This window comes from Ambystoma mexicanum, chromosome 13, assembly GCF_040938575.1.
Source record: "Ambystoma mexicanum isolate Mex_15411 chromosome 13, UKY_AmexF1_1, whole genome shotgun sequence".
Lineage (NCBI taxonomy): Eukaryota > Metazoa > Chordata > Amphibia > Caudata > Ambystomatidae > Ambystoma > Ambystoma mexicanum.
The window spans coordinates 174,679,262-174,692,786 of NC_090938.1; the positions used below are offsets into that span (position 1 = coordinate 174,679,262).

General features: G+C 44.2%; 1 protein-coding gene across 2 annotated transcripts in view; it reads right to left on the reverse strand.

Moving 5' to 3' along the window:
- The window catches only part of STK38 (serine/threonine kinase 38), a 349,824-nt gene that overhangs the window by 48,939 nt on the left and 287,360 nt on the right, over positions 1-13,525 (reverse strand). For both annotated transcript variants that reach the window (XM_069633553.1, XM_069633554.1), the window contains exons 10-11: positions 12,303-12,426; positions 8,768-8,863 (exon numbers count right to left, since the gene is read on the reverse strand). In XM_069633553.1, coding sequence (XP_069489654.1) covers positions 8,768-8,863; positions 12,303-12,426 — 220 coding nt within the window. The remainder of the gene's footprint in view (positions 1-8,767; positions 8,864-12,302; positions 12,427-13,525) is intronic.

The window sequence follows — 13,525 nt, forward strand, 5'->3', positions numbered from 1 at the left end:
GAAGGGGGGGGATTGGCCTCCCGCGCCTACAATCTTACTACTGGACCAGTAAAATGGCCGTAGTCAATGATATGTTACATGGTGATACATCACTCCCACGCAACAGGGTGGCGAGTGCTGGGGACCCAGGCAGTGCCCACCTCGAATGTCTCTACCGGGCAACGAACCCCAGGAACCCCCCCCAAACCATGCGCTCCCACATCACACGAATCTGGGAGGAGACACAAATACATAGGCTGGGATGCGAAAATCACCCCCTTACAACCATTATGGGGAAATAAGAACCTTCCTGAACTGAACAAACTCCCGAGATGGCACCAGTGGATGAACCAGGGAATCACCACGGTTGGTGACTTAATTGTTGACGACGGGCTGGCACCCTTCGAGCACCTAATTACCCGCTTCCACCTCGCACACACGGAACATTATCACTACACACAAATGCGACACGCACCAAGACCCCACCTCGCAGACATGCCCGAAAGCACTCCCCTTGAAGGAAACATAGTCCAAGCAAGAATCAACACCAAAAGAACATCCACTATATACGCGGTTATAACATCCTTTGCCACTACTGAATTGTTGAGTCTTTAAACAAAGTGGGAACGGGATGTTGGTGCCATCCAACCAGAGGACTGGATGATTAGCCTAATTTACCCACGCGAGGTAGCGATTTCCGCCAGACTCCGACTCATACATTTCAAAATCCTGCATAGAGTATGTTACCCTAGGGTTGCACTCCATAGATGGGGAAGGGCTACCGACCCGCTCTGCCTAAGATGTCAAAAAGAGGAGGGCACCTTCTTCCACATACTATGGGGATGTGATCAGATCCAACAATACTGGCAACAATGCTGCGATGAACTCACACGAGTAATGGGGAAAGAGATTCACAAAGATCCGAAAGTACTGCTACTCGGGATGGAGGGTGAAGACCTGTCCAGATACGAAAAACTGTTTGTCCACAGCCACGGCACTAATCAAAAGGAACATTGCAAGACTGTGGGGTTCAGCATCACCCCCGCAATACAAATTATGGGTTGCGGATGTGGACATGTGCGTGATGATGGAACGCAGAGTATATGCAGCCAGAGGCTGCCCAAATAAGGCAGAAAAGATATGGCAGAAATGGGAAGATATGCAGTGAATCAGGTGACCCCATGTACATAACTTGATTTAAACGATGTGGGATATGACCTGGAAGATCCCTATATGAACGATGGTGTTGCTCCCGAGACCCAATTCAAAGGTGTGAACGATTAGTTAAGGGTCCGTTGACCCCATTGTAATGTTTGTTGTTGTAAAATGCGATTTAAAACAATAAAATGTGTTATAAAAAAAAAAAAAAAACTGAAGGCCAGAAGGGCATGGGCGCAGGTGGAAGGGTTGCTTTTATATAAATTAGCCCAACAAAGGCAAAGATTAAGATCAGCTTGCTTCCACCTATGGTTAGGGCAATAGGTCTCTCCAATATTCTGAGGGAGCTTATACTCAAATTTCATGGACAATAGATCACCACACCTTGAATTGTGCACCAAGGGTTTTTATTGATCTGTCTCAGTCTTATTACAAAAGGATGAGCCAATGGTTCAGATATTTCAGTTAGAAAATATGCTGACAACTATACACAACGTAGGTCATAGGCATACATAACTGATGACTTCATAATAAAGGCTAATCAGTAGAAATCTGGGCATCATGTCTGCTCCATAGAGCTAGACAAAATAAATGGAGCCCTGTTAATTTTTTGTCTCAGTCGAGATAGACTTCCGCCCATAAGCCACACATCCGGTCCACCGATACCTGCATGTCTAGGCATCTGGAAAGCTAGCACAATGGGTCTTTATTTCTTCCTCCTCCTAACCAGTCCTAACTGGCAACTTAAGATGATTAGGCTGTTAGGGAGTTGACTTGGAAAATCCCACTTTAGGTGACAGGGTTACACCTCTTAGTTTAGGCTTGTACTGCCCAAAGGATTGGTTGCTATGGCGGAGCAGCCAGGATTATGTTGGGTTTTACTTATCCTGGTCATCCCCTGATAGTGTGTGTGGGCTTGGAGTGTGGACTGTAGAGTGTTGGCTGTAGAATGTTTTGGTGTGAAGCTGCTCTAATTCCACAGAGAGTCAGTTGAGATCTGAAGCCTAAGAGTAGGGGGGACCGGTGGATGCTTCTAACCTATGAACTTGTCCTGTATTATACCTAATGTACTTACCTGTGTTCCTGTGGACTTACTAAAGATACCTAAACCTAACAAGGCTCCCGAGTGGTTATTTATAACCCCAAACTCACTCCTTAACATTGGCGACGAGGATGTTTGGACACTGAAGGGGGCGGGAACAGAAAAAGGAACAAGGAAAGGAGCAGTACAAACAAGGACTGTTACCAGGAAGCAGAAAGTGGCAAGGAGGTTGCCCAGCAGGAAGAAACAAGTACCACAGAGGCATCCACCGCCACCCCCCCGGCCCCTAAGGTAAGCGCGCCGTGCCTGCATTTCTGAGTGAAAGGGTCAGCTCAGTGATTTTGCAGGGCAGCGCTGCATGGCTGTCGGCGTATATGAAAATTGGCCTTTGAAGTGAGCGGCAGCCGATAAAGACAGCGCACAAGGGGCCGGGGAGTTTATCGAGTAAAGGTGCCCAGCATTGCAGAAGAGCAGCGTAATAGGAGGTTGGAGTGACACTAAACACTTTGGAATTTGTTTAGGTGTCTTACCGTACTGGCATTTCTCTCATGAGGGCCGTATTAGAAGGCAGTCTGTGTGGTCCGGTGTGACGTACAGCCGTGTTTGAGGTGACGGTTGACCTGGAGAGCTCCGTTCGCGGCTCTCCTCTCCGTCCCAATGATGACGTCATCCGACTTGCTGGGGGAGTTGGCGAACAATATAATTCCACAGCCACTGAACGTTCCTGTGCCATGGCGTATTTCGGAGTTCGGATGGTCCCGGAGTTGTAGGCTGTCAAGGCTCTGTTCAGCATTTATACGTCACAGGGCTTCATGAGAACTCGGCGAGGTCAAGTGGAATCCTGATGCAAGCGCGGCTGTGTGCCCAAGGGTTTCTCTCACTAAGGGCAATGGATGGTTCATGTACTGCACTGACAGCGTTGCAGTTCGTGGTTCCAAGTAAGGGACCTTTCAAAACGTGCTTCTACGTGCTTGAAGCATCTTCTGGGTCAGCTGGCTTTGCGCAAACCAGTTCCGCGAGGAGTTCAACTGAAGGTGTTTTGGGTTGTTTTCAACGACAGTCTTCAATGACGGGTGGTGGCTTTGTAATGCACATCAATCTCACATCGGATGCAACGATGGGTAAAAGGAGTCTGAAGAGTTTCGCATCTGTTGTTCTGTTGTAAATTACGTCCACTACGCGGTATAACTTAGGATTCAGTTACATCTGCTGGGGCTCGACAATTGGACTGTGTTGTGGCAAAGAGGAGTGTGAGCGCTTTCTTCACAAGGAATTTCTACGACAGGTTTAGTAGCAGTGAAATTAAGCAGTCACACCTTTTGAGAAAATATACAATGTGATCCCAAGTTCTGCGAGAACATTTTTGATTTTGAGGTAGTACAATGGTGTTGAAACGTATTGCGACAAAGTTTTCAGTAATGTTCCTGAGAAATGCGCTAATTGTCACATTCCATAGTGCATAATATGCATTCTTGATATCTTGTGCAAGGTAGTTTTGGCAGTTCATATATTTTGGCAGTCAACAGTGATATCCATTACAATGAAATTTTGGAGGTTCACATATGTATTTTTGGCTGCCATCTGGTGGTGATGCTCAATTCTGCTTTAACGTATGTGTGTGGACGCTGTCACAATGATCGTGCTGCGAGTGTATAAACAAGTAGTGAGGCAAAAGTGTGTGCTTTAGGGGCAGTTTGATCGCAATGCTGGATATGGGTGGGTCAATGACAAAAGATTTCAACATTACAGATCTTGCAGTGAGAAGATGTGTTGACTTCAAATGTATATTGTGGCAGTTGGTGGTGTTGGTTATTATGCTATATGGCATTCTAAGGGCATATTGTGTTTGGGGATGCAGTTCCCGGTGTTGAGGTGCCTAAAGAGGTGGTGTGTTTTGCCAATATTGGTGGCGTTGTGTGGCGCTAATGGGTGCGTCTATGGGAATTTCTGATGTCTTGGCTATGTACTGAAATTCAAAAGCTATGTACTGAAATTTAAAATCTAATGTGAGTTGTGTTTATGTTTTGCACTGTATTAACCAATTATTCTTCCACAGGAAAACCACCATGAAGGACTTTGTAAGCTTTATTATTGGACTCAAGTGTGGTGCTTAACCCTTGTTTATCATATTTAAATGCTCAATTTTCCTGACTGGTGTGTTTGGGGGAAATGTGTGTGGGGGTGCAAATGAGTGGAGAGCATGTGGTTGCTCAGAGTGGAGAGCATGTGGTTGCTCAGGTCAGGTACCCCAATGTGGAGAATATGGTTGCTTTTAGTAGCTCAGGCATGGTGCCTGGAGTGTTAGAGTAGATGTTATTGGTTGCTCTATGGTGAGCATGGGATGCTCAATGGTGAGCATTTATTAGCTTAGGCATGCGCCTGGAGTGGTGGAGCAGTGCGAGTTTTGGTTGCTCTATGGCAGTGGTCTTCAAACTTTTTTGGCTCGTGCCCCCCCCTGAGCCAAGTTTAGGCAGGCCGGGCCCCCCTAAAAGTGCTGGATGGACAGTATGTAGAAATCGCTATGAACCTTTGCGTGCCGTCACCTCACCCTACTCCCAGTACAGACCCTGGGCTCTCCCCCACCCTACTCCCACCACTATCCCAGTGCTGCCGCCCATCCTGCTCCCACCACAGTCCCATAACACAAACATACACACATCCATACACATTTAAATAAAAAATAAATCACCATAAACGTACCTTCTGCAGGGGCCTGCGCGTGGTTGCTATAATGCCCCGCTCCAGGTTGCTCTGCCCGTATGTGCGAGGAGGCGCAGGAGCACCCACTCGCACATACATACATGCAGTGCCCCAGCCAGCATTTCCAATGAGCTATGCAAGGCTGGCGAAGCAAAACACCCCCAACGTTGCATGGTTCAGTGGTCATGTGCGGCTGGGGAAATTAACTGTCAAAGGCAAACAGTGTTTCCCTTTGACAGTTCAGCTGGCCCAGGAGCTCTCCCTCAGCTGGATAAAGCAGCTGAGGGAGTGCTCAGTGTTTCACTGCACTGGCTCCTCGGCTCCTCCATAATGGGTGAGGTGGCCAGTGGGTGGATGCCTCCTCACCCATTATGGATGAGTCGGGAGGCTTGGACTGGCCTATAGGGCAATAGGGCGATGACTGTACCAAAAATGCAAAATGCTAGTGTAGGCCAATCAAAATGGGCCACTTTTTTGGCCAATGTGGGCCAGTTTGAGGAGTTGCTTCACTATGCAGCTAGTAGTTTTGACCATTGTTGCTGAATAAATATTCTTTAAATATCATAATTTGTTTACACTTGAATAAAAAACAACCCCTTGGGTACTATTCAGTCTGTGACTAAAGGACTGAATATCCATTTGCAACTGCTGGCCATGTTTTCATTGGCGCCTAAGACCGTTTTATGGTCCATGTGATCTGCCCCCTCCCATTTCCTCCAATCTAAATTTTTTTTTTTTTTTTTTTTTTTTTACACATTTCATGCTGGGCTCTGGCGCCCCACCTAGGACGCGCCCCACAGTTTGAAGACCTCTGCTCTATGGTGAGCACGGGATGCTCAATTGTGAGCATTTATTAGCTCAGGCATGGTGCCTGGAATGGTGGAAATAGTAGTGCGTGTTTTGGTTGCTCTATGGTGAGCATGGGATGCTCAATGGTGAGCATTCAGTAGCTCAGGCATGGTGCCTGGAGTGGTGGAGTGGAGGAAATGGTATTGTGCTCAGTTGCGAGCATTTGGTTTCTTTAGAGGGTGTTTTGAGGACACCCACAGTGGAGTGGAGATGAGTACGCTTTAGGCAGATTGTGGGGTTTAACCGTGTAGATTGTGTTAGCACAATTTGTTGTTGGTGAATGATGATGCAGGGTTATTGTTAATGGAAATGGTTGTGCATGAGATTGTGGGGCTGGTTCCCTTGTAGTGAGTTCCATAAAAGGCCTGTTATGGTTCTGGTGATTGTTTTAGAAGTGGGTTAGCTATTTGTAGCCACTGTAAAGACTTGGTAGGGGTTAGCTTTCGCTAGGAGTAGTTTGTTGGATGGGTATATTCTAGGAGGATGCTGTAGATTTGATCATTTAATGTTTAGTTCCAAAAACTGTTTAGTGCCCATCATTTCTCAGTCTCCCCATTATTCTATGTTGGCATGTAAGGGGGAGATGTGTTGGGTTTTACTTATCCTGATCATCCCCTGATAGTGTGTGTGTGGGCTTGGAGTGTGGAATGTAGAGTGTTGGCTGTAGAATGTTTTGGTGTGAAGCTGCTCTAATTCCACAGAGAGTCAGTTGAGATCTGAAGCCTAAGAGTAGGGGGGACCGGTGGATGCTTCTAACCTATGAACTTGTCCTGTATTATACCTAATGTACTTACCTGTGTTCCTGTGGACTTACTAATGATACCCAAACCTAACAAGGCTCCTGAGTGGTTATTTATAACCCCAAATCCACTCCTTAACAGATTAGTAGAAGGAGGAAGAAGGGCTATATTGAGGCACACAGTAATAGTGAATTATGTTATATACACTAGGGTTGTAAAAGTGAGGCAAGTAAGTACTATTCACGCATCAATATCACAGTAGAATAAAAAGGTAGCACACTTCAAATCAAACTGTAAAGCAACACAAAGAAAAACTATTGGTACTTCGTAGCAAACATTAGAACAACTCTGGCAACTTCAATTAACCCTGCTTAACAAATCTTTAAAAGTCCACCCCTACACTAAAGGAGTCTCACAGAGTCGAGGGGAGGGGCACTGGGGCTCCAGTGAACATGGGCTGAGAAGGAACAAGCAGGTAAGTAGCAGAGCAGAGTCTATAAAGATTTATTCATGTCTTCCAGGTAAGTAATAGTTATTTTTTCATTTTAGGGCCCAATGGGTATTTCACTCCAGGGTGCCTTGGAGGGGGTGCAAGTAACTGCAGCACTCCAGAACACAAGAACAACACAGTGAGACCAAGGTAAGTACCTAGGCTCGAGACAGTACCTTTTCAATGAAAAACTGTGCAGCAGGTTGGTCTCCAAGGTGAGACGGCAGTGGTCTCCAGTTTGGATTTCTGTGCATGAATGGCCAATGAAAGAACTCTGGAGGGAACAGACTGATGCACTCGAGCAGTCATATGCCCAGCAGTGGGATCAGAGCGGCACTGGTGCATTGGAGCCCTTCACAGGCTTCGGTTCAGCAGCAGTTATCATCCGGTAGACTTCTTTTCTGTGCTCGGCCCACAAATCATCTGGGTGGACCTCGAAGAGTGGAAAGGAGTCAATGCAGGCCCAGAAGGATCGCCACAAAGTTCCAGCCGAAACCGCGTTTCACAAGACATTGCACCGCAGAATGGCACAAAACGCAGGGCATTGGGAGTTTGCAGCCTGGGAAGGTCACAACTCTTCGTGGGAATGGCGCAAAATTCAGGTGTTCTTGAAACTGGTTATGCCGACCACTCCATGGGAGAAAGTATTCTTCAGGAGACCTTCCATGTTACTCGGAATTTGGGGTTGGGTCTTCAGCGGTGATTCAACTGCTCCACGGTCACTTGAAAGTTGCTGTGATGCCCTCCTTCGAATTGGACTGCTTCAGCTCCAGGACCCTAGCCTTTAATGCAGGCACACTGCAGGGCAAAGGCCAGGAGAGTTTTGGGTACCTCCCCGACTTCCTGTCCTTTCAGGCACTCAGAGCCTTACCAGTCTTACCAGGAGAAGGCCACCAAAGGCAAAAGACTCATCAATACCTCCCCCGCCCATGCAGGGAGAAGAAGGTTCAAGTAACAAGCATCATGAACAACGCTTAAAGAAAGTACAGCCACCAATTCAGGCAAATGGTGACCCTACTGTCCCTGTTGCAGCTGCAAAGGAAGCCTGCAACAAAAGCCCGCTGAACGTTGTGCATAAAAGGTACACTGCCACCAGCCTGTCAGATGAACTAACAGTAACTGAAAGTTACAGGAACAGTGAGAAAAAGTAGACAATGCTTCCCCCAGCACTCCACATTAGGCGAGGTGTACTGATCTCTGAAAATAAAATCCAGGAGGCACAAAAGGGTATCCCCCCCTGTCCTGGCAGCATGTGTTAACACAGATAAAGTAAAAAGAAAAGCTCAATGAGCTTGCAGAAACACTGCACAGAAGGTGATTTGTGCTGCAATAATAAAAAAAGGGGTCCCAAGGTTGGAGTGAAAGACTGAGTGAGTGTGGGAAAAGGTTCCCACTCACTCAGGAGAAATAGTCCAAAAATCTAAGTCCAGCAAAAAGGCTGGGGGTCTCACAATGGAGGATATGAAGGATTATACTCAAATAAATTCTACGTAACACAGGCTAACTCCTAAAACAACAATGTTGGATGCCGATAGGGCAACCTATTCCCAGACAGATTAGAAGACCTGTGTGGCAATTCCCATGACCCATTTTCATCACAGAAATTAAACAGTATGGGTGAGAGCATAGATCTAACTTAAGCAGCAGTGAGATGCAAATAACCCTTACACAGGCAATTGTTTATAGGTCCAGGGTTGATCTTAAAAAAGAGGATTTGCCTATGACAAACGTCGTTAACAAATAATTCAACAAATAATTCAACACTTCATTACATCATCACCAATGTAGAAAGTCAATAGTTTACCATACCGGATATGCTCCCAGTCAACAGCTTCAAAGAAAGAATTTGTTTTTATTTCCTCTACACCAGAAGCTCCAACTCTATGTTCCCAATCACAGCAAAACCTGAAAAGAGGGCAAACAAGATTCATAAGTGATCTTACACCAAAAGCAGCTACCTTGTTTATTTCATCCATGAGGCTCATCTTCACCTAAATGGGCTACTTTTTCTTCATTTATAAACATTTCTCGGTACAAAAAAGTTCAATAGCCAAATCTAAACATAAGGGGACACGCGGGAATAGGCACTCCTATACAGGGGCAACAGTATAGGGGAAAACACACATTTGTGTAACATTTAAATCGTTTATTTTAATATTTTAAAAAGATTAACTCAATACAAATTTTCCACAAATTCCAAAATTATTTTCAAAAAATTCAAGTAACTACTTAAAAAAAATAAAAATAAAAACACCTCTGCTTGACTTCTCACTCAAGTGACTTATTAAATAATAATCATCAGCACTACAGGGAAATAATTCCCCCATTTATCAAAACAATTTATGCTGGCGTACTACTTCTTATTTATTTTATGGACTGTTTTATTCTGCGCCCTCTTGCTCAACATGGCATGTTGCGGTCCTTTATGCTTTTTCAATGTCGGACATTCTTCAGGAGCTGAAGACAATATCATGCTTCATAGGTCTTTTTTTTTTAAACCCTTTTAAGTGGACCCTCATGGTCCATCCATATATTCCCCTTTATTCGTATTGCACCAGTATTTCTGCAAGAAACACAAATTGGGCTCATAATCTTTTTCATTAGTCTTGGGCATATCTCCTTATATATTTCTTTTTATCCTTCATAGTTCATTTACCTTATGGGATGGTCAGAGGGTTTTTCAAATCTTCTGCGTTTAACTCTGCAATCTGAGGGGGCTATAAGTCCTCCCTAAAAGAAACATACAAATAAGTATCGGAACTCTACATACCTACAAATCCACAATCACATTAGGCGGACAATGTTGCTCAGCAATTTATTTTAAGCTTAACACTGCTCATATGTTCGGCAGAGACGCCTGGACCCTTTTCGAGTGCATCTTCTTTGAATCAACAAATCTCACTAAACTTCACAGGCACCCTTTTAGATTGCCAGACGGTGCAATTCTTAAGTCCCCAAACCAGACTTCAGGACGAAGAAAGCGAGGAGAAGCATTCTCAGTTCCCTTTTGGTGCCAAGAAAAAGGCACAAAAACCATAAACCACTGCTGGAGTGAGCTGAATCCTTTGCTGGCGACTCCTTCTCTTGAGTGATGCCACAGCTGCCCACTGAAGGTCCCCCGTTTCATCACCAAGACCAAGGAGTAGTAATCCGGGTCTTCATCGGTGCATCAAGAAGGCGACCATCTGCATTTTCAACCACTCTCCAGGCACTGTGGGGCTTGGGTTACAATTACATTAGGCCATTTTCAGTGCTCCTTTGCTTTGGTAGTGCGGTTTTCCACATTTTGCAGTTGACCTCAACACTACTGTGCAGGTCTTGTAACCTGTATAACTACAGGAAGGCTCCTCTTGAGCTCCTGTGCTTTCTACATGAACTGACTGGTTAGTTAACTTTTTTCTAAAGATTGTCTCCAGAACTGGTGCTGTCCATTGAACTGTGGCTTTGCTGGTTGCCCAAATGCCCATTTTCTTGATCCTACTGGCTTAGGCAATGCTTGTTCCTCCACAACTTCAACTGTGAACACTTTCCTAGTTAGGAAACAGACTTCCTAAAATCACTCTTGGAGAGGGTTAACATTGTTACTTACCAGTGATAGTTGTGTTCCGTTTAACCATCACTTCCCCTTAAAATGAATTTCGCAAAGGTGATACATATAAATGCTTTTACTGACCTTAACTCAAGTCACTGTGTGCTGGATATGAAAAGTATATGAAAAGTTACTCACCTGCATTATTGTTCCTTTTCCAATGTTATTCCATTTTTAACTGAATGTTATTAGTAGCTACTGCAATTTAGAATTGCTTGTGCGTTTTGTGCATATCAAAAGAAATTGATTTTGATATAACTAAGTGTTTCCTTGGATCTGTGCATGTGCGGATTTCGTTGTACAGCTCTAGAGCTCACATTCCTCCCTCCCATGCCAAGCATGGCTGCTCAGCCATTCTACTCACTTGTGTAGTACATGCCTATATTAAACGTTGGGGCCCTAAAATCAAAAGATTGGTTTTATGAAGCCTAACCCCAATTGGACTTTAGAACAATGTACCTAACAAGCTTCAAATAAGGGGCGTAATTTCACCAAAATTTCAGGGGTAGAGTGTGACTGAATGTTTACTGCTCTGCAGGAATAGAGGAAGTAGTGGCTACACCGCCTAATCAGCCCCACACCACTACCGAACCACTAGAGATGGCAATCATAAAGGTGAAACAGGCACACTCTTCTTCGACTCTTATTAACATGGGCCGAGGGCAGGCTACAACTTCAGGAGGGGGTGGTGAGCAGATAAGACTTCCAAAGCAAGTACATCCCATCAAGGTTCTATAAAAATATAAGCACTTTAATAAAATAATACATGCAAACCAACTAGCTAAATATAAAATAATAGTCCACCCCTGGAAAAGAGAAATGGATAAAGCTGAAAGAAGAACTTTGATGTGAAAGAGCACTCTGGGTTGATAAGCATCGGAGCTTAGACAAAAGACTTGGAATCAATGCCAACTGTTCAAGGATATTGTCTGTTTAAGGGATGCAAAGGGTCTTGGTCACTAATGCCCCAAAAGGTGGCCCAGGGGCATAGGGCCTCTTCACAGTTCCTTTAAATATGGTCTTTGGTGTATGACGGCATTTACACAGGCTTCCAGGCACTTGCTGCAGTTCAACCGAAATAAACAATTAGCGCAGATAGTCTGTATTTCACTGCAGCCTTTGTGGCACGTAGAATCCAATAATTCCAAAATGGCAGAACTGAAATACTAGGTGAAATTTGACAAATGTCCATGGTAATTTCAGCCACAGCTAACCAGACATGTTGGCATTCAAGTATTTCTCATTAAAATATATATATTTTTTTTAAAAGACAGCCAATGAATATATTTCACCCCACTATGAAATCAGTGACGATCACTTGTGCATGTCTTCCAAGTTTGTCACAAGATTCTCCGCTTGCCAAGCAGTCAAAAATATGGCCTGCTTGGCTAGTCCATTTACATTTTCTCTGACAACTAAATTCTATTTTGATTTTCCACCTTATTTCAACTTTTACATGTTCCAATTATTGAGAAACCCTCTACCTTTTCTTACAGGACTGATCACTAACTTGAACCGGGAATGCCTTATTTTAAATGTTAAAAGCCGAACCTGCTGGCACCATTTGACTGTACACCAAAGTTCATTTTGGCTTAGTAGCCTCAGAATTTGCCTGAATATGTTTGTCCATACTTAGTTTCCAAAGCAGGTAACACAGGAAAAGGGAAGGAGACAAGTTGATCAACTTTTCCAGCAAAAGCCAATATAGAGCAAACTCCTCTTTCGGGGAAGAATAAACTGGTTCTCAAGGTGTACCTTAGAATGAGATCCTTGGCCTTCTCCGAGATTGGAACTTCGGGGGGAAAGGTGAGGGTCTCTTTCCAGTTCATAACTTTTTTATACGTTTCCTGGGGTGTCTCGGAGCAGAATGGTGGAAAACCTTAAAAATCAAACAGCAAGAGACAGAAGTCAGAAAATTCTGAAAATCAAATTGGAGCAGGAAGCCAATTTACAGTCACACCGTTCACAATTTAGAGACTGACCACTTAAAGAAAGCAACCTCAACAGCTAGATTCAGTAGATGGACATGTGTAGCTGAACAACCTGCAGTTAATCTCATCTTCACTCAGAGATTGAAAAAGACGTGTAAAAACCTACATTAAATTATTAGGTTATTTTGATCTAGAACACAGAAGCAGCAATCCAACGAGCACTTGGCAGCTTTAACCAGGAAGAGAACCTAGAACAAAGTACTGTTCGTTACATTTTTACATTACATACGTTTACAACTCTGGGCACAATTCAATAACGCTTAAGGGATCACTTCAACTAGCAAAATCAAAGGTAAGACAAGAAGAAGGGATTTACAAGCAAACTAGATTTTCAACAGAATACTCAGTTTAAAAAGGTGGAAAAGTAAATGCCACATTCGAAGCTTGCATCTCTCCATCTCTCCCCCTCTCCCCTCCCCAACCAGGTAAGGTGATAACACAGCTTCTTTATATAAAATAAGGCTTGCTACTTAAACCAAATATACATATAAATAACATGTTGTATCTGGAATACTTATTCAGAGAATGGTAAATATATACACTCTACGTGGTACACTACTTAAATTCAGTAAGAACTGCACTAACTGCAGACAGTCCTAAATGGCAGATTAATTCTTAAATCGGGTGTAACCAGCTTAGAATAGTAAGGAAGGACAGGTTAGTTATGAACAGAGGCAGACTAGACAAGTAATTCGTAGTGAGGATCAAATTGGGGTCGGGTTTCATAATATCGCAATTTTCTGACTTTCGGTTCTTCGGTGCTGCAGCCACAGCACGGACCTCTGGACATCTTCTGGCGACCTGGACTGAACCCTCGGGACAACTGATAGCTTCTAGTAGCGGCAAACCCACCAGCGGATCTTCCACAGAACCCAACGACTACAGGCTTACTCTGGCAGGTAAAAGTGGTCACTGGTGACTGCAAGGATGTCCTTCCAAATGTTTGGCAGTTTGGAGCTTTCGCAGCACTATGCCAAGGTACTCTCT